General features: G+C 47.4%; 1 protein-coding gene across 1 annotated transcript; it reads right to left on the reverse strand.

The window, feature by feature from the left end:
* Nucleotides 1-7,530: 7,530 nt before the first annotated feature.
* Nucleotides 7,531-15,289, reverse strand: ATP6V1G1 (ATPase H+ transporting V1 subunit G1). Its single transcript, XM_059410964.1, has 3 exons — nt 15,113-15,289; nt 11,307-11,407; nt 7,531-8,330 (listed from the first exon to the last, which is right to left on the reverse strand). Exons 1-3 carry the CDS (start codon nt 15,192-15,194, stop codon nt 8,157-8,159), a joined length of 357 nt encoding a protein of 118 aa, XP_059266947.1. The 5' UTR covers nt 15,195-15,289; the 3' UTR covers nt 7,531-8,156.
* Nucleotides 15,290-19,280: the final 3,991 nt, after the last annotated feature.

Below are 19,280 nucleotides of genomic sequence, written 5' to 3' on the forward strand. Positions count from 1 at the left end.
TCCGGCGCCCGCGCCCGCCCCGCCTGCCGCGCTCTCGGGTCCCGCCCCCGGCCGGGCCGCTCCGCGCCGTCACCCCACCGGGAGGGGCCGCCGCCGGGCTGCTGGGGCCCAGAGGGAAACCTGCTCCCTTGCATCAGCCGGGCGCCCGCCGGGAAGCGCCTCCGGGCCCGCCGACCGCGTGCGCGCCTCTCCCGAGTCTCCACACCTGGGGTCTCCCCCCCCCCCCCCCCCGGTCTAACGCAGGCGGGGCACCCGGCGGATGAGGCGGTCTAGGGACCAGAAACTTCTCAGGGGCTTGCTCTGGAATGAAAAATCCTAGGCGCATCACGATGAAGAGCATCTGCCGGGGGTTCGGGCTGCCTGAGCTCCAAGCCAATTCCGCCCGCTTTCTAGATCCTCCACGGCCAAGCAGCTCGCCTCGCGGTGTCTTCGTGTTGTGGACACAACAGATCATTTCACGGGCCTGTGTAAAGCTCTCATGAGACAGTCTGTATGCAGCGTTCACAGCCCCAGTCACAGGAGAGCTGCTCCCCCGGCATTGGCTGCCGCCCCCACCTGTACCACTCGGGACTCCGAGAGGTCTGCAGCGAGAGGTGCCCTCCCGCCAGCCGTGCCCCGGGAAAGCACTGTCCTTGCGTATTACTCCATAGAGAGTTCCCTGGCATCACCTCGTGACGGAACACTCGGCTCTGCCTCCCTTCTCGGGGGCCCATCAACCTCCAAATATTGTAGGAAGGCTCCCTCTTTCCCAGAGGACACATGGGGGTTCCCGCTGGCTCCCTGGCCTTGCTAGGATGGTCACCACAGGGCTGCGGGACATGCCACAGCCTGCATTTCTACAAGTGGACTTGCTGAGTCAGAATGGATGCATTTTTAATTTCAATAGATATTGCCAAATTGCTGGGGGCCTCTGAGGCCACAAGACTTAGTTGGCTGTGGCCCGGCCAGAGGCAGAGGTGAAGTGCTTGGGGCCAGAGAGCAGGGATGAACAGAGCCACAGATGCTGTGCAGGCGTCCGCACTCCCCAGGCGAATGAGGATCCAGTCAATAGGTGGCTAGAGATGAAGTTCATTCGTTTATTTGGCAACAGAGGACCCTGGGTGTCTGCTCAGTGGTGGGCATTGTACCAGGCAGCAGTGAACACGGTACACAAGATTCCTACTTAGGTGGCCTAATTTCCTAAAACACGATTTGGGGGTATAGGAGTGAAAGCCCGTGGGATATTGGAGCTTTCCTAACTGCTGATGCGACCTTGAAAGGGGTCTTATGACAGGTGTGTGGCCCAGTCAGCACCCATCCAAATCCTGCCTCTCCAGCAAGGCCCACCTCCTCCCCAAGGCCAGATAGCATACTCCTGCCTCTTCTGCCAGATGACCTTGACTCCACATTCTCACTGTATGTCACTCTAGCATGAACGCCCATGTGGACCCATCCGTCTTCTGTGCTGGGGAGGCACAGCAGATGTGGGCCTTTGGAACTGGCTCTCCAGGCTCCGGCACTAACTGACACATGAATGTGCACAGGCGGGCTCACCCCTCCCAGCTTTGGTTCCCTCCTTTCTGGAAGGGGAACGGTATCTGCCCAGCTGAGAGATGGTAAGACTTAGAAGATGCAGCGCCTACGGGGAAGGCTTCGGTGGACGTGAGCGGCATCCTTGGCCAGCCAGGCAGAGCGCCTCTCGCCTTTCTGGAACGTCAGCATGCAGTGAGTCCTGGCACCAGGGCACGAGGCAGTAGGGGCCCCACACGAAGAGAGAGAAGTGAAGAAAATCCAGGCAAAGGTGAGTAAAACCCAGTCAAGTTCTCTGGGGAGCAGGCTTCAGTGGCACTGTCCGGACAGATTCACAAGGCTCTATGTGGTGAGCCCAAGCCCATCCCCACCCCAGCCTACCCTGGACTGTTTACCCGCTCTGCCCCCAACCCCAAAAACCCCTAAGTTCAAAGAACACAGAGCACTTCTCAGTTCCTCCTAAACCCCATGCCCTCTCTCACTTCCAGTTCTCACGGTTGCCATTCCTCTCCATCTGGAAAGTAGCCCCAAACCCCGTTCCACCTCAACACCTGACTGATGGACCCATTCTCAGGTCTCAGGTAAAAGGGCACTTCTTCTGGGAACCCCGTTCCTGTCCGGACCCCAGCCAGTCACCCTCCCCCCCACTTTCTCCTTGTTTAACCCACAGACACACCGAGCATGTAATGTGGTCCTTGTTCAACGTCCCCTTCCCCAGAAAGAAGAAACCTTTGGCGCCCATGGTCCCAGCTGTCCCCCAGCCCCCTGCCCTCAGGATGTGCCACGGGCATCTGAAATAGTGAATGGAATCATCAGGCCTTCAGCTACAGGTAAATCCAAGTAACCACAAGCTCCAGCCAGAGCCACCATTACTCAGCAGTTGCAACATCTGTTCTGTCCTGTTTGCAAGGGTTACAGACACAGGTCTGAGGGCTGGCTACCAACTTCCTGCCGCCCTGAAGTGAGAAGGAATGCGGCTCTTCCCCCCTGGCGGAGTCCTCAGGTGTGGCAGCAGATGGGGCATGGGGGGGCCTCAGAACCACTGGGTGAGTGAGTAAAAAAACAAAGCACAGGAATTAGATCTTAGGCTGCATGTTCTAGATTCACCGACTTCCTGACTCTTAGAAACATACCACTTAAGATGTTGCCGTGGCCTAAATAGTTTGAACAACATCACACAGAGATTCAGGTCGGGAAGCCAGGCAGACCCAGGTTCAAATCCAGGCTGTGCCACTAATTGGCTCTGTGACCTTGGGCAAGTGATTTTACCACTTCGCACCTCAGTTTCCTAATGTGTAAAGGGGAATCATACCTACCTCAGAGAGACAATGGGAAAATTCAAAGTGTATATAAAATGCCTGGAATGCTTGCTGATATAAAACTGATGTTAGTAAATGCAAACTATTTTTAAAATTATTTCCAAAGCCCCCCCGACAGAATTTTCATTGGAGAGCAACTCCATTACGTTGACTTGAGATCCTGGCTACCACACTGCGCAGTGAGCTCTCCAGGACGAGATCTACACAATATAGGTCACCAGCACTTGGGTGCTTAGAACTAAACACACAGCTGTCCTTGTCAGAAGGTATGCGGGCAGTAAGACAAGTCATGTGCTATTGTTGGGAAACTGGGTCGAAAACCAGAAAAAAAAAAAAAAATTACTCTGAATTCCTGTCAGGGAGGCCTGGGTGTCAGACATCTGTTTCTACACAGCACAGGAAAGCAAAAGCCATGGATGGGTACAAAGAGAATAAAAGAGGGAGCGCGCGCATCTGGCTGGGAGGGGGTGGGGAACAATTGAAAGTATTTGGTCTTTTAACTAGAGATTTTCACCCTCTGGTCTTTACCTTCGAAAACTGCACAACAGTAGCCAACCCAGTCGTGTACTTGGAACAACCAGCCTGGCTTCGCCCCTAATCTTATCTTTAGCTGCTGCCACATGTTCCAGAATGCTGCCACTCTCTTTCCTTTGTAAGTTACTTTCAAGTAGGAGAAGGGGTGGCTGGGGGCCGGGGTGGGGGGTGCTGTGTGCCCCTGGCCCTCCAAGCCCACCCATCCTCCTCACTCATCCCCTCTAAACACAGTGAGCTATTGAACTGATCTTTGACCTGCCAGCCAGTGTCCTTTTAAGTTTTTCACAAGCCAGAGATGATAGATGTTGACATGATCTGGCAGCTTCCTCTCCCAGAACCACCGGCCAACTCTTTCAGTAAAGACCGCGCCTCTCCTGCTCTTCAGAGCAGCCTCTGGGGGAAGGGGAGTGGGAGGGAGCAAAACTGGAATTGCCTGCCTGAGTGGAAGCACTTTTGGCAATTTCAGAGCCACTGAAGTGGTAGATCAGTTGAGAGGAAAAAAACACTCTGAGACCTGCCAGATTGTCCCTGAAAAAGAGGAAAAAACAGGAGAGGTCAAAGATGGAAGAGCAAGCCAGACTCGTCAGAGCAGGTCCTTCTCACCAAGCAGCTTCCATGGACTTCTGGCACCATCAATCTCCTGGCATAGAAGACCAAATGTGCCGAGAATGTCGGCTGTAGCCTTAGGAGGCTAAGGCCTCCAACCACTAGTCCTGGGAAAAGGCTGCAGGCAGAGCAGGGAGGGTTTTCCATTGCAGCCATCAGGCTGATCTGATTGGACTTGCTGCCCACTCTGCCACTTCCCTGCTCTGTGACCTTGAGCATGATAGAAGCCTCTCTGGGCCTCAGCTTTCCCATGACCGGAAGTGGGATCACACACTTGAACTGCAGGGGTGCTGTATGTTGACTGAAGCGCCTGGAACCTAGGCTCCTTCCCTTGAACATCACAGGGGTTCCACATACGGCCTCTGACAAACAGCATCACCTTTCAGAAACTCAGGGTGTTTTTCCTGCCCATGGAGTGGGAATGGTACATCTTCAGAGAATTTGTAGGTATTACACACAAGGTCTTTCTAGAAGCCATTTTATGCCTTCTACCAAGAATTTAAGTAGGTCTGAGCACTGGCACCACGGAACGGCCAGTTTCTGTGCTTGTAATGGGCAGTGCTGAGGGCATCCTGCTCTCTAAACACCAGGTTCACGTGACACGAAATTGCCCGGAGGAGGGGCACCTGACTGACTCGGTCTGTGGAGCACAAACTCTTGATTTCGGAGTCGTGATTTCAAGCCCCACGCTGGGCGGGGAGCCTACTTAAAATAAAATTTAGAAAAAGAAGAAATTGCCCCGAGGAGCAATTAATCTGGGATGTGAGATGTCAAGGGAAAAGGACCACACAGGTGAGGAGCATAAAAGTGGAGCTCTGTCTGCTCGGTGCCGAGCGCAGGCTGCGGTTGGCACAGATGCTCAGCGAGACCGCCAGGCTCGGTCTGGGCCCCAGCACCACTCATCCTTGCAACCTGCCCACAAAATAAAGTCGCTATGTGGATTAGGTAATACCAGTGCAGTTCAGACATCAACCAGCATGGAGAAAGCTGTTAACAACTGTAGCATTGTTTACTCACTGAATATCCAAATATCCCTAGGCTCTCCCTTCTTAGACCCCTTGCAAGGTTAGGTCGGCTCATGGACCCCTGCTGGTCAACGGGCTGAGAACAAGTGTCACGTGTCATTTCAGGACCGGGGCGTGTAAAAGCTGGTGCTTATTTGCCAACTTCTCCTTCCCCTGCCTCTGCCATCATGGAAACCACGTGCTAAGATGGTAGAGTGGCAAAGTGGAAGTAAACGGAGTCACTGACACCCCCAGAACAGCTGCCCTGCAGTCATACAACAGTGTAAGAAATAGACCTTTGGATTAACCACTGGGATTTCAGCGTATCCTCTAGGGACCAGTAATGGCTAGTAATAGACGTGCAAATCAAGGATGATTAAGACGGAAAAGGAAAAATTTTATAAAAATCAGAAAATTTTTGCTGAGTACCTGGAGTGTTCCAGGAATCACGGTGGTACTTTAAGAATTACTCTAGGACACGGTTCTTAACTGGGGGGTGGTCTGAGCCCCCAGGGGATACCTGACAACAGAGGTGTTCTTGGTTGTCACAGCTGAAGGGATACTACTGGCAACCAGTGGGTACAGGCCAGGGACACCACTGAGGGACCCTGAAAATGAAAAGTCAAAAAAAAAAAACACCCTCCCATCACAGCCCAGACCATTCTTCTGAGATTAACGACTAGCACTTATTTCTTCTATCCTCCGTATATTCAAGTACAGGCATGTGAATATCCTTTTTTATGTTCAATGGGAACAAATCACACACCGTTCTACATGTATGTGTATATTAGTTCATTCTACGTCAGAACCATCATCTGCCTTAGTGGCCAAAGAACCAAAGAGATGCTAGTTTCTCATGTCGGGCCACAATGGAAGGCCCTCCCCAAGGGAGATTTTAGAACAACTGTCCTGGCCCCACTCCCAGAGATGGTTTCAACTGGCCTAGCAGGATGCAAACACCCACCATTTTCCCGGAGTTCCACCAAGCTTGAAGGCTAGAACTAGTTCCCCCTATCTGTGCACCAGCTCCAGCAACCTCCGGACCTCTCCGGGCTCACTCTCCAACCGGAAGACTTTCTCCAGTCTCACTCCCTCTATTCCCTTCCCTACCCTCTCTGAACATGTTCTCACCTCCCTTAAACCACCTCCGCCATCCACCACTACTGCCCCTCTTCCCCCTGCCCTTCACGGCCAAGTCTTTCCACTCACATTCCATTCACTCTTCAGACCATTTAAGTTCCTCTCTCCCAAACCACCAAGCTCTCTTCAGATCTTACCTCTCAACTGACCCTGGACCACACTCCTAAAGGACTTATGTTGCTTCTTCAACTTTACCAACGTTCAGCTGGTCGGCTGGAAGTGAAGAGTCAGGCAGAAAGGTAGGTTAAGTAGAACCCTATGAACCCAGGATGAAAATACAGGTGGCAAACAGGTTAATACTGCATCTGAACTGGTGAATGCAGGTGTTGCTCCTTCCTGCTCCTCCAGTTTGGGAAATCCGAATTTGCAGCAGGCAGAGGTGGACTTTGCGGCACTCAGCAACACCAGGAGTCAAGTCCCAACCAACCCAGGTACCACGTGGATGACATTAAAATGGAGATGTTTACTAGATATCCAAACCAAAATAGCAAAGACGCAATTGACAGCTCAAGCTCAGGGGAAGAGATGAATATAAACTCGAGTCTTCAACAGAGATGGTGTTTAAATCCATGAAGAGAAGTTGGGTTTCAACAAAGGAACGAGCACAGAGAAGTTCAAGAACAAAGCCCTGGGAAAAGAGTTAGAACTAAAGCAAGAGAACTAAAGCTACGGAAGTGCCTCAAGAACTGATTGACCCTGTCAAACAGGACTGAAAGTCAAGGGGGAGGAAGACTGTACCTCTCAATGCAGTCATCACTGCTGACCTTGACACTCACTCTCAGCAGCATGGCAAGCCTGACTAGAGTGTTTTCACAGTCAAAACTGGAAAAGCTCACACGGAACTCTTTTGAGGAATCCCACTATAAAAAGGAACAGTAACTAGAGACAGACACAGCCTAAAATCAACCCATGCTGAGTCTCATAAAATGTGATTTCTTTAAAAGGCATCTAATGCTCTCGTCCTTTCTCAGAACGAGCAAGGAAATCCCAGGTTCTCTTCCAACTGTTCGTATCTACTAGAAATTATTTTGCATCTAAAGAGTTTAGGCTAACAGAGAGTCACAGAGCATTTAATTCTTAAAAGCTAGTGTGAAGTTCCTATAGGTATTACAAATATCATGTAGCCCACCAGGGAAGACATATGCTTGGTAACTTGCCCAAGGCTATCCCAGTCCAGGGTGCTCTAGAGAAAAGGCAAACTGCAGGCTTACTACTGGTCGGATGCTGTTTTTTGAACCGATTGCTGGGTGAAATCACAAGTGACTTCCTTCCTGCTCAGATACATACCACAAATATCTTGCGTATGCGTGCAAATGTGTATGCGCTACATGTGCTAATTTAATTTCCTAAGTTCTGCAGAACACCTGGGTCAAAGTGCAGTCTGCATTACCAAAAAGAATGAACCAGAGCGGGGGAAATGCATGACAATGTCTTTACTTTTAAATGATTATCAGTACACCAAATAATAACATGTAACAAGTTCTTGAATTCTATCATCTAATAATTTTGATTAAGAGAAACTAAAAGCAGCCTGAACAATATATCCTAGTATTCGTTGTTCTACCCTTAGCCAGAAAGGACTATTTTAAGGCTGGCTGCTGCTTCACACAAGTTACAAGTAACTATTTACTACTTTTTCATAGATAAAGCCCCTGACCTTCAAGAAAGCTTTAGGGAAAAAAAAATTTAATCCCTTTCTTTCTTTAAAAAAAAAAAAAAAAAATTTTTTTTTCTACGTCTAAGAAAGAAAAGTACTGATATATATGTTGCTTGAGCTAAAAGGCATAGGAAAACAAACCACGTTTACACATTAAATTTCTAAGAAATATGAGGTAAAAGGAGAAAATCTTTGGATAAGCTCTACGTTTGTACAAAGAAGCTAGATTTGCTATTCTCCAAAAAGTGAAGGGACCTACAACATAATATACAGAAATAATTTAATGCCTTTTCCCAAGGATGTAGTTACTCAAGCTTTGCTGAAGCTTCGTTTTCCATGAAGGTATCTAACATGCCAATCTGCACGCAGAGCTGCTCCTTCCTCCCCTTATCCATTTATGCGGTAGTTTTCATGGATTTCCGGCCGGATGTCACAGACAAAGGCCAGGAGGTTATCCAGGACTTCATCCCTGTTCTGCTGGAAGTAGGTCTGCAGGATGGTCATCTTCTCCTGGGTCTCCTTCTCCACTTCAGTGCTGCAGCTGCCGTGGGATCCCAGAGCCTGGAGTTGGGGGGGGGGGGGGGTAAGGACACACAGGGAAGGTCAGGTTGGCACTCCGGCTGGCGCCTCCTCCTTAGTTCTGGAGAAACCAAGTCTCAGCAGGGGATACAAATAATCAGCAGTGGGCCATGTAACCTCGTGATTGACGAGCATGTGGGGAAGGTGGTGTTCCTGGTTAACGGAAACAAAAACTGAGGCAATCACTTTGGTGGCCAACCTTCAACCATCTATCAAAAGGTAAACTGCACAGCATTTCCATGGCTCAGAAATTACCCTGGAGAGCAATAAATTCACATGCTCCAGAGTCTAACGTACAGTCCTAATCAAGACTAGAATAAACCCAAAGATCCCATACCTGAGGACATAACAAATTATGGTGCATCTCTACCAGAGAACGTCCTCGGCTATAAAGAAAGATAAAGTAGACATGTGCAGCAAAATGGAATGAACTGTAAAATACGCAGTTTAAGGAGGAAAAAAAGCAAGATACAAAATGGTGTCAGTGTGGTTAGTAAATGTGTTTCCTTGTGTGGTTTTAAAAGGGGAGATAAATCATGGTATAGTAAAAAAAATAAGAAAGAAAACCGCTTAAAAATAAAAAAAATAAAAATAAAACAAAAATAAAATAAAATAAAATAAAACACAAGAGAATGCAGTTTTGGAGGAACAGGTTCTGCATAACTGGTTCATGTTCCAGCTCTGACATTCTGCAGCAGGTTCCCCAGTATTATCAATACACGACACCTATTCTTTCAAATATAAATATTCTAGCAGAATATGCTAGAAACTATTAATAGTGATGGTTTCTGAGGAAAACTGAAGGTCTGGGTAGGAGGGAGACTATCTTCATTGTCATCCTGTTTTACTGCTTCAATTTTTAATCATGTCTTACTCTTTCGATCTCCATTCACAATTTAACACACACTTTAACACACAGTGATGGATAAATTTTATCCTGGGTCTTCATGGTATGGCTGGCTTTCAGTCAAGTATAGGCCTACTTTGTTAAAATGAGAGCTATCAGGTTCTTCTTCTTACTAAAAGCCTTTATTAACAGGTCAATAACAGAAGGAGAAAGCCATAAAAAATACTTTTCTTGGAGGCCCCAGGAAAGGCAGGCCCTGTTGGAACTTACCAGACCAGAGAAGGCAACCCAACCAGAGGCAGAATGGAGGCCAGGGCCCTGTCCAGGGAGCAGCTGACCCAAGGTGCTGAAAGAGGGGATGGCTCGGACCTCAGGGAGGGATTGCGCAAATGCTGAGGCCACACAGGGAGTGATGGGGTGAGGGGTTCCCACAGGAAGCCCAGAGCACCGTGTTCCCCTGCATAGGCAGACAGGCCTCCACGCAACTTACATACAGAGCAGAAGGAGGGGTCCCCCGGAAGGAATGAGGGTGGGGAGAGTTCATCCCGGAGCTTGAGAAAACAGCTTAAGGAAGTCTCCCTAACAGGTTCTTGAAGACAAACTTTTTTGTGTCTGACCACTTCTATCTTCTAACTTGCTCCTGCCTCTTTCCGTGTGCATTAACTCTAGCCCTCCCTAGCTGTACACACATGACAGCGCACAAGGGGAAAGCCTTCTCTCGCATGTCACCTAGTCCTCCATAACCTGCACAGAGGCCATCACTCCCCTTCTCACAGATGAGGAAACCGAGGCTCAAAGAGCTCGAAGTGAACATGTAAAGACTCTAACCTGCGTTTCCTGAATCCACACTTGGGACTCTTCGCATTTTATTGTAACTATTCATACTGGCGGAATAGAGAATTAGCTCAGTTGCTAATTCTTATTTTTAAAGGTCCATAACCCTACTGGGGTGGGGGTAGGGAAAGGGGGACATGATCTCTTTTCTGTGACTATAATCCACAAGCCAGGCCTCAGTCAGCTGTGTCCAAGCTGAAGGGGTTACACTGAACACCGCTAGGAAACCTCAGAGCTCATGCCTGCCCCACAGCATTGCTCCTGTCTCTATGAGCAACAATGGCATCGACGTACAAATAAGCCGAGGCAGGTCCCTAACATGAGGACTGCTGCAATGTTTTGTCAACAGTCTGACCACTGACAGCACCAATCTGCCTCACTTCAAGTTTGAATAGCACTGGGGCAGTCCAAAGATGGAGGACACTTTTGCTACTTACTGCAACAAGGGAGGCATGTGCCTTTCATCACTGGACTTGGGCATGGGATGGTGTGTGTCTGAAACCAGTGAAGGTCACAAGGTAGAACTTGAGAATGAAGCCCACAAAGACAAGGGCAGAGCTGAGAGATGGAAATAATGTCCTGAGAGCATTACTGAAGCTCCTGGATCAAAACAGAGTTAGCCTTTCACCTGGCTCTTTAAATACACAAGCCAATAAATTCCATTTTGTGTAAACTAGTTTGAATTGTTTCCTGCCACCTGTATCCAAGAGTCCTGATAGAGTTTCTTTCCTCTGTGAAACCCTTCTCCAGCCTTTCCCCTTTCCAGAATTCTCCCTGCTTCGTGATCTGTTGTTGTACTACTATCGCATGCCATCTTCTGCTTCGTAGCCCAGCCCACACTCTTGCTAAGTGTCTCTACCATACTGGAGTGGGATCCAGCTAATGGACATTATGACTGCCACAGCCCCTCTCACAGCTGTAGGTCTGCATGACTCGCACTTTATTACTGTCTCCCTGACCATGAGACTGTAAGCTAAGCTCCATGAGGCGGGGACCGTGTCTATGTCTGTTCACAGCTGGTTCCCTAATATCGGGCACAGGTTAACATGTTCAACAGGTATTTGTGAAATGATCTGAGTAAGTGAAGACTAGGATTCAAAGTTAGTTAAAAACTGATCACCTAGTGACTCAGCCTGGACATTTAATAGTCAAAATTTCAATTTTCAACCAGAATCACAATCTCCCAGCTCTGATGCATATTTTGAGAACCTGGGGAAAAGGGGAGAAGAGGAAAGCCTCAAGACACGAAAGCAGTAATGAATATAAACCAGGCCCACCGCAGCTTCCTTGGCCTTGAACTCCTTCTCTCTTTGCAGGCGGTATTGTTCAATTTCAGCCTGAGCTTCTTCTTTGGCCTGCTTCAGCCTCCGGTTCTTTCCTGTTTTCAAAGGAAAAATCTACATCAAGAAGTGGTTAAAAGACAAGGAGAAGAGGAAGCAGAGACTAAGATGGTAAATTCTAACAGTAAACAAGGAAAAACTTGTATTAAAGGTACAGTCCCAAGACACATGCATAGAAGAGGGAATTCAGAGATAACTCAAGAGTATAGGTTCCTGCCCTCTCCAGGCTGTACTTGTGATTAGGTAAAAAGGATCATCTTCCGTAACTACAGACTATAAATGATGGGAAAAAATCTGCAGTGTGTCAGAATGTTCTCTCAATCTCCACTACTCAAAACCAAGACAAATGGGGGAGTTAGCCATCTGGGGAACTCCTCCTCTTCCCAAGAAGTAAACACCTAAGGATCCCGCTGACTACAACTGGGGCTCTCCTTAGAAGCTGAGCAAGGAGACTAATATGCTCCCAAGGGACATCAACCTAAAATGTAACTAATGAAACAGATGATGTAATATTGGAAAGGGAAAAACCATGCCTGTGTGCAAGGAAATAAGTAAGGAAAGTAGTTCTGGGAAGGAATCTGGAATGGGGGACCCTGGACGGTTAAGACAAGCATCTAAGTGAGGAAATACAGGTACTCTGATTTCTTGAAGAGAATAAACATACAGTTTGAAAAATTCTCTAGATGCCATCAGAGCCTGTATGAAAACAGACCACAAGGCCAAACAGCATAGAGTCTTTGCTTTGAATCTTTGCTCACTGGATCAAACTTCTCTGATACCCAAATGGAGAGGGGGAGAAGAGTCTTAGATGATCAACCTGGGCATTTACTTAATTTAGAACATAAACCATCCTGTATCTAAGAGTAAGCTTTATTAGACATCATTGTATATCAATTTCTCAAATCCCACTCAAACCACGTGGGCAAATGAAACTAAATTTTACCTCCCACCTCCTAATGAAGAACAGGATGTATAATGACTCCACAACATCAACACACCATGACATTTCTGGTAAAAACAATCAACAGATGTCTCTGAGCACCCAGAGACTGCTTCTGCAACTGTATTTTACTCCAGTCTTATTTAGGGCCTACTGCTATCCACGTGAGACTATTTCTACCCCTCTTCTCTGCATGCCATCCTCATCAGCTACATTCAATGCCATTATTACAAAGCCAAAGATCTTTTCCAATCTACAAATAACATTTATGGTTCAAACATTAGGCTAGCTCCACATAACTTCACAAAACCACTGTCCTCGTCACTCCCAATCCCCACAGCTCTCTGAATTAAGATAAAACCATTCTCTGCCCGTCAGGTATCTTCAAAGTTCAATTCTGATAGGCTTCTTTGAAAACCAAAAATAAATATTCAAACAGGAAATTACGTTTCTAAGTTTATTTTTCAGGGAGCCAATTTTTTTTTTTTAAGATTATTTATTTATTTATTCGACAGAGATCACAAGTACGCAGAGAGGCAGGCAGAGAGAGAGGAAGGGAAGCAGGCTCCCTGCTGAGCAGAGAGCCCGATGCGGGGCTTGATTCCAGGACCCTGGGATCATGATCTGAGCCGAAGGCAGAGGCTTTAACCCACTGAGCCACCCAGGTGCCCCCCAATATTTTGTTTTATTCCAATAAAATAAACTGTAACACAATTCAGTTTTGTGGTACAAAGCAACGATTTCACAAAAAATGCAGGCTGGACCATTCTGTCACATCAATTCCTAAATGGACAAGTTAACTCTAACTACAGATCAAGAAAGGCAGTGATTCTTTTCAAACTGTAGTTCTTGTCAATACTTCCGTTCCTAATTACTGCAAATTCTGTTATGTACACTAGCTATAAACTCACTCCTTTAAAACAGATTCATTCAGTAAATACCTTATAGCTATCGGAGATATACAAGACCTTACACCAAGCTTGATGAGAGAGAAAAATGTAAAAGGTGATCCCCACCTCCAAGACACTCAGAATTATTCTTACCATACTCCAAGTGTTTGTTCCTGCACCTCCCCCAAATTATCTCACATGCTTCTCAACAGACACAACTTCTGTTACTAATAAGTCATCACGGGACAAACGCTAAGTCATTCTGGAAATACTTTATAAAGAGCATGATGAGAAGCAGTCTATGAAGAACAGAGAACTTTCCAGTTACCAGAGCAAGAGTAAAAGGCTCATTCCCATCTCCAGTTCCCTCAATGAAAGCTTTTCCTGTGAAACACACAGTATCACACAACCCCTCATCCAGAAATTACAAGAAATGCTTGAAATCTGCTTGGGTGTGGAATAAAAGTTTACGTCTTTTAACAGGAGAAAGACCGAGACCGAGGAATTACTAAGAGTAACAGTTCTTGCTATTTTATCCTTGCATGGAAAACGAAGCCTCTAGGCTACTATGCTGCTTCCCAGGATATGGTCAAATCCTTTCTCTAAGCCTCACTTCACCCATCTGTATAAAAGGGATAAAAATACCTATCCCGCCAGATGGGAAAATGAATACATACAGTTGAATTTGCACATAGTCCCTCCAATCCAGGAGCTTAGTCTAGTGACTGAGCAACATAAAAAAACAAGTTATTGCACAGCGATGACAAAATAAGGTCTTAGGAAGGAATCGTGGACTAGCCCGAGAGGAGAAGGACAAAGCAGGGATGGCTTCCTGGAAGAACCGCTGCCTACATTTTGAGATCTGAAGGACAAGTTAAGTGTTAGATAAAAGAGAGCAGAAACTAGAAAAGAGCATTTCCAAACAGAGAAAAGAGCTGTGCAAAGGCTGGCAGGTCACACAGGCATCACAGCGGTTCAGGATGCCTGGAGGAGAGAACCTAAAAATGAAATAAGGGAAGAAAGCTAGACCCAGGTCCAAAAAACGCGGCCTACACCCTCTGAAGGAATCTGAGCTTTATTCTTCGGCACATGTTTGCTGACTGTGATGTGCATCCCAGGGAGGGCTCTGACTGCAGTGAGGAAAATGGACTTGAAGGAGGTGGCCTTCTCCCACGCACCAGTCTAGATCAGAACCACCTGTGAAGTTCTTGAGCAACCTTACATTTCTCAACTCTAGCCTTCATGTCACCTGCTACTAACCCACCCAGTTATCTGCTTCCTTCTCTGGGACTCTGAATACCGTGTTGATAGAGACACTGGAGCACCGCGCCAAGGCGTCTGGCACATATTAACCACATTAAAAAAAAAAAAAAAAAAAAAAAAAAAAAACCTTTTTTAAAGAAATCAACGCACCAGGCTGGTACCAGAGCCTCAAAAAATCTAATGTCCCGGACTAAGATGCTAGCCGTAGGGAGGGGGAAAAGCGAAGAGCCATAATAAACATCTAGGCGACTGACTAAACGTGGCGAAGAGGAAGAGACGTGGCAAGAGGGCTGTTTCCAGCCTGAGCAACAGCATGGACGGCAGCTCTGCACACTGAGACAGAGCAACACAAAGGAGCAAGTGACGGGCAAAGACGACGCGTTCCCTTTGAACACCCCCTCCCACACCCCTCCCAGATCCCAAGAAGGTCAACCTACTATTGTTTCTTCGTCCTATCCACTACCCCACATCACAGCTTCCAGTCGGCCTACAAGCCTTCCGGAGTCTCACGTCCAGACAGCTTCGAGACTCACAAGCTTCCGCGACGGTCACCACCCCTCCACGCCTCAGTTTTGGGGCCTCATCCACGATCTCTGCACCCACGCCACGCCTGGCCGCCCCGCCCCACCCCACCCCGCCCCGTAACTCACGCTTGCGGGCCTCCGACACCTTCTCGGCAGCCCGCTTCTCGGCCTGCAGCAGCTGCTGGATCCCCTGCGACTGGCTGGCCATGGCGGTGGCGACTCTAAGGCCGAGGGAAGCGGCCTAAATCGGTTCGAGCGGGTCCCTCCGGTCAGCTGACCCAGCCGCCTAAGATCTGCGCCTGCGCTCTGCGCCAGCGCCCCGCCCACCATCACGTGACGACCGCAGCGCCGCGTCAGCTGATTGCACTCGGCGTCTAGTGACTGGAGAGGGAAGGGGTGGGGCGGGGAAGGAAGGGCAGAGCGTCGCGGCTGCGCCTGCGCAGGATCTGTCTTCTGCCTTTCACCCCTCCCCCACTCGGCCTAGTCCTCCGCCAACGTGTGGCTGTTCCTTCCCTGGTTCAGTTGGGGCGCGACGTCGTTATTGCTGTAATCCCTCGCTTTGCAAAATGCCCGCATTAAGGTCAGGAGAGAAGGAGTCAGGCCAAAACACAAATAGCTTCCCGTTTTGCACCCTGCTTCACCCTCTCCCCCTTTCTGGAAGGTTCCTTGGCACTTGAATACATTAGGAGGCATATTGAGAAAAGTTTTACCAGGCTCGGGGCATAGAGCGTGGATGGGGAATAGGGTACTTGGGGACAGATCTAACATTAATATGCTGTGTGATTTGGGGGAGGATGCTTTTCTTTGCTGTATCCCAGTTTAGGGCCGAGCTGGACTATTTTCCATAAATATTTAATGATGCCTGCTGTGATCCTAGACCACTGTTGGTACTGAGGAAATAGCAGAGAGCAGGGTTGATGGAGAGGAAATAAAAAAGCGCAAACTGATAAAATCATGAAGGAAAACCAGAGCACTTTAAGAAAGAGGGGGATGTGGAGGTGGCCGTGAAGGCTTTTCCACAGAAGTGGCATTTAAAATAAGATCAAAGGAGGGGCGCCTGGGTGGCTCAGTGGGTTAAAGCCTCGGCCTTCAGCGCAGGTCATGATCCCAGGGTCCTGGGATCGAGCCCCACATCTGGCTCTCTGCTCAACGGGGAGCCTGCTTCCTCCTTTCTCTCTCTCTCTCTCTCTCTCTGCCTGCTTGTGATCTCTGTCTGTCAAATAAATAAAATCTTAAAAAAAAAAAAAAGAAGATCAAAAGAGTAAAAAGGTAGCCAGGAAAAGATAGTGGGGATTAGTATTAGAGAAAGATAAGGTTGATTAGTGGGAAAGGACCAGCATGTGTGGATTTAGGGGAAGCAATTTGGCACAGAGATATCCTCTAGCACAGATAGGTAGATAGGAAGCCAATAGTTGAGTTTACACAATATGACGGATTCTGCCTGAAGACTTGATTTGCTCCTGACAGCAACTCTAAGGTAGTATTATCAACTCCTTTCTATATTAACCAAACTGAAGCTCAGGCGGGTTAAGTTAACTTGCCCAAAGTCACTCCCCTATTAACTGTCAGATGGGGTATTTGAATGGACCCAGGCTTGCAGAGTGGAACATCTGATCCACTGTGCTCTTCTGCAAGAGTCTGGTGGGTTGTGGGAAGAACAGGATGGTCTCCTGGAGTCCGCCAAGCAATGGGAACAAAGGAATGCCAGAACTTTTCCATAGAAGCATCTTCGCACTGGAGGAGGAGCTGGGTTCAGGGCTCAGGACATTTTCCTTTGATGGAAGTTAGAGCTGAAGGCTGGAAAGAAGGCTAAAATCCAGAACACCTGTTCTTTCCTGATAGAAGAAGCAGTGCTTGACTGGTCTCTGGAACTTTAAGTTCAGCCAAGGATTCCCGGGGAAGATTTGTCATTTTCAGTGTTCTATGAAAACGTAATTCATCCAAGCAATCCACAGAGGACAACACATACTTCTAAGAGTGGCAAAAGGATTAAGAGATGATGGAAGCCCAAAAGTGGAAATAACCCAAATGCTTACCAGCCAATGAGTAGATAAGCAAAATGTGGCATATCCGCAAGATGAGATACTATTTGATCACGAACAGAAGTACTGATACTTGTAGCAATACGGATGGACCTTGGTAACATTGTGCTAAGTGAAAGAATGCAGGCACAAAGACCACATGTTGTGCAGTTCCACTGATGTGAAATGTTCAGAATAGGCAAATGTATGGGGACAGAAAGCAGGTTAGTGGCTAGATAGGAGCTGGGGGAGAGGGAAGGAGGAGTGAAGGCTAACTGATATGGGCTTCCTTTTGGGATCGTGAAACTGTAACAGAATGAGGTAGCAGTGACAGTTGCACATCTTGTGAATGAATATACTTAAAATACCAAATTTCTGATGGCACAGTAAGTGAATTATGTCACAATAAAACTGTTAGAAAAAGAAAGAGAGAGAGAGATGGGGGGAATGGATGTGAAACCCTTGCAATTTACTCCTATGTTGTAAAAGTCAGGAAATGAAAGCTGTTGTTTTTATCTGGCTGGGAGGTAATTGTTTGATTTACAAATCTGGTCCTCCATTTAGCAAAAGCCATCACATTCCGGTTCCGCTAACAGCCAGCTTCCTGAAAGCATGGAAATATCTACACATCCCAGATTTTTTTCTCTTCTCTTTTTTTTTTTAATTTCTTTGCTTGCAACATTTCAAGTTCATTGTATAAAGAGAGCAATACTAGACAATCCATCTTCTGAAATTGTCAGACTGCTTTGTATTTTCTGGTTATCTGAGTGGGTGTTAGTTGTCAGGACTTGGGCACTCCGGGGAGATGTCCCAAAATAACCAGGAAATGAGAGTGAAGCAATTGCTTTCCAAGGGAAGCCTTGAAGTCTTGAACCTGCATTCCAGAGGAAAAATTCACAAGGTCATCTGAAGGATCCCCAGCGGATCCCAGACTTTGTACCCCAGATGAGTGAAAGTATTAGCACATCTAAGAAAAGACTGCCCATTCAGATGTGTGGCTTTTCAAACACAACTGGAAACAAGGTGAAGGAGTAATGATGACCTTCACAGGCTCCAGGTCAGCAATGACTCAGGGAACTGGGCCTGTCATTGGCTTGCCTAAGGAAACTAGACAGCTGGGTTCAAATCCAGCTCTGTCATTTACTTGCTGGGTGACCTTGAGCAGATTACTTGACTACTGTGAGCATCAGACTCCTCATATGTTAAAAATGGGAGTTGAGGGGCACCTGGGTGGCTCAGTGGGTTAAAGTCTCCGCCTTCGGCTCAGGTCATGATCCCAGAGTCCTGGGATGGAGCCCTACATCGGGCTCTCTGCTCAGCAGGGAACCCGCTTCCTCCTCTCTCTCTGCCTGCCTCTCTGCCCACTTGTGATCTCTATCTGTCAAATAAATAAATAAAATCTTTTTTTAAAAAAATGGGAGTTGATCACCGTTGAATAGGATAATTGTGAGGGTTAAATTAGTTAATACATGTAACTAGCTTAGAATGTACTCACCACTCCTAGTAACAGAGGTATCTGAATCCTGGTGATAGTGACTTCTCAAAATAATCAATGGGCCTTTTTTATCTTTCAACCTAGTGTACTTAGTGGATGGATATTTGCCCCAGACAAAGTGACTGCTCGAGAGAGACTTTGCAGGACTGGTGCTATGGTTGAACAGGTTGTTCACTGCACAAGGAAGTGAGACTATGCTCAAATCCAGCCCATGCTGTGCCTATTCTTCCCAGAGGGAGCGGCTTTCTCTAATTCATTCAAAGGCTCCATGTGGCCAAGCAGGAGTCCTGCAACAAAATCCAGGGTGGGCGGCCTGACTTGCCCCATGGGAAACTCATAAAGGAATTAAGTGCACCAGTCCCACTCCCAACCCCACATAGGGCCTCCTATGACACAGCTTCCTGACCTCTTCATATACATTTTGCACATTGGAATGCTGATGATTAATAGTTAACCCTTACTCTTCCTTGACTAATACTGAAAATAATTCTGGAGAGACTAAGATTACATTCTCAAATCTTACTGGTGTTAGAGAGATAATATTTATCCTTCAATGAACCCAGTTATCTGTGTGTTGCTGTGACAGTGATAGGGTTCAGGACATGCCAACCCCAAATATGGCATCTTGCCATATTGAATATTTTAAACTGAAAGAAGTTGAGAATCAACAGGGGCAGGAAGGACTCTTTGACCCTCCCTTGAAGCAGGTCAGGAGACCCTCATGTGAAAAACGCCCTTCCTCCTCCGGAGGAAAGGAACATCCTTATCTCCAGGACCC

Source organism: Mustela nigripes, chromosome 9, assembly GCF_022355385.1.
Source record: "Mustela nigripes isolate SB6536 chromosome 9, MUSNIG.SB6536, whole genome shotgun sequence".
NCBI lineage: Eukaryota > Metazoa > Chordata > Mammalia > Carnivora > Mustelidae > Mustela > Mustela nigripes.

What these genes read in the sequence shown, in the direction of transcription:
- ATP6V1G1 (XM_059410964.1), bottom strand. Translation starts at nt 15,194, where the DNA reads ATGGCCAGCCAGTCGCAGGGGATCCAGCAGCTGCTGCAGGCCGAGAAG. An exon ending in GGTGTCGGAGGCCCGCAAGC is followed by an intron (nt 11,408 to 15,112) that starts GTGAGTTACGGG and finishes CTTTGAAAACAG; the next exon opens with GAAAGAACCGGAGGCTGAAG. An exon ending in TCAAGGCCAAGGAAGCTGCG is followed by an intron (nt 8,331 to 11,306) that starts GTGGGCCTGGTT and finishes CCCCAACTCCAG; the next exon opens with GCTCTGGGATCCCACGGCAG.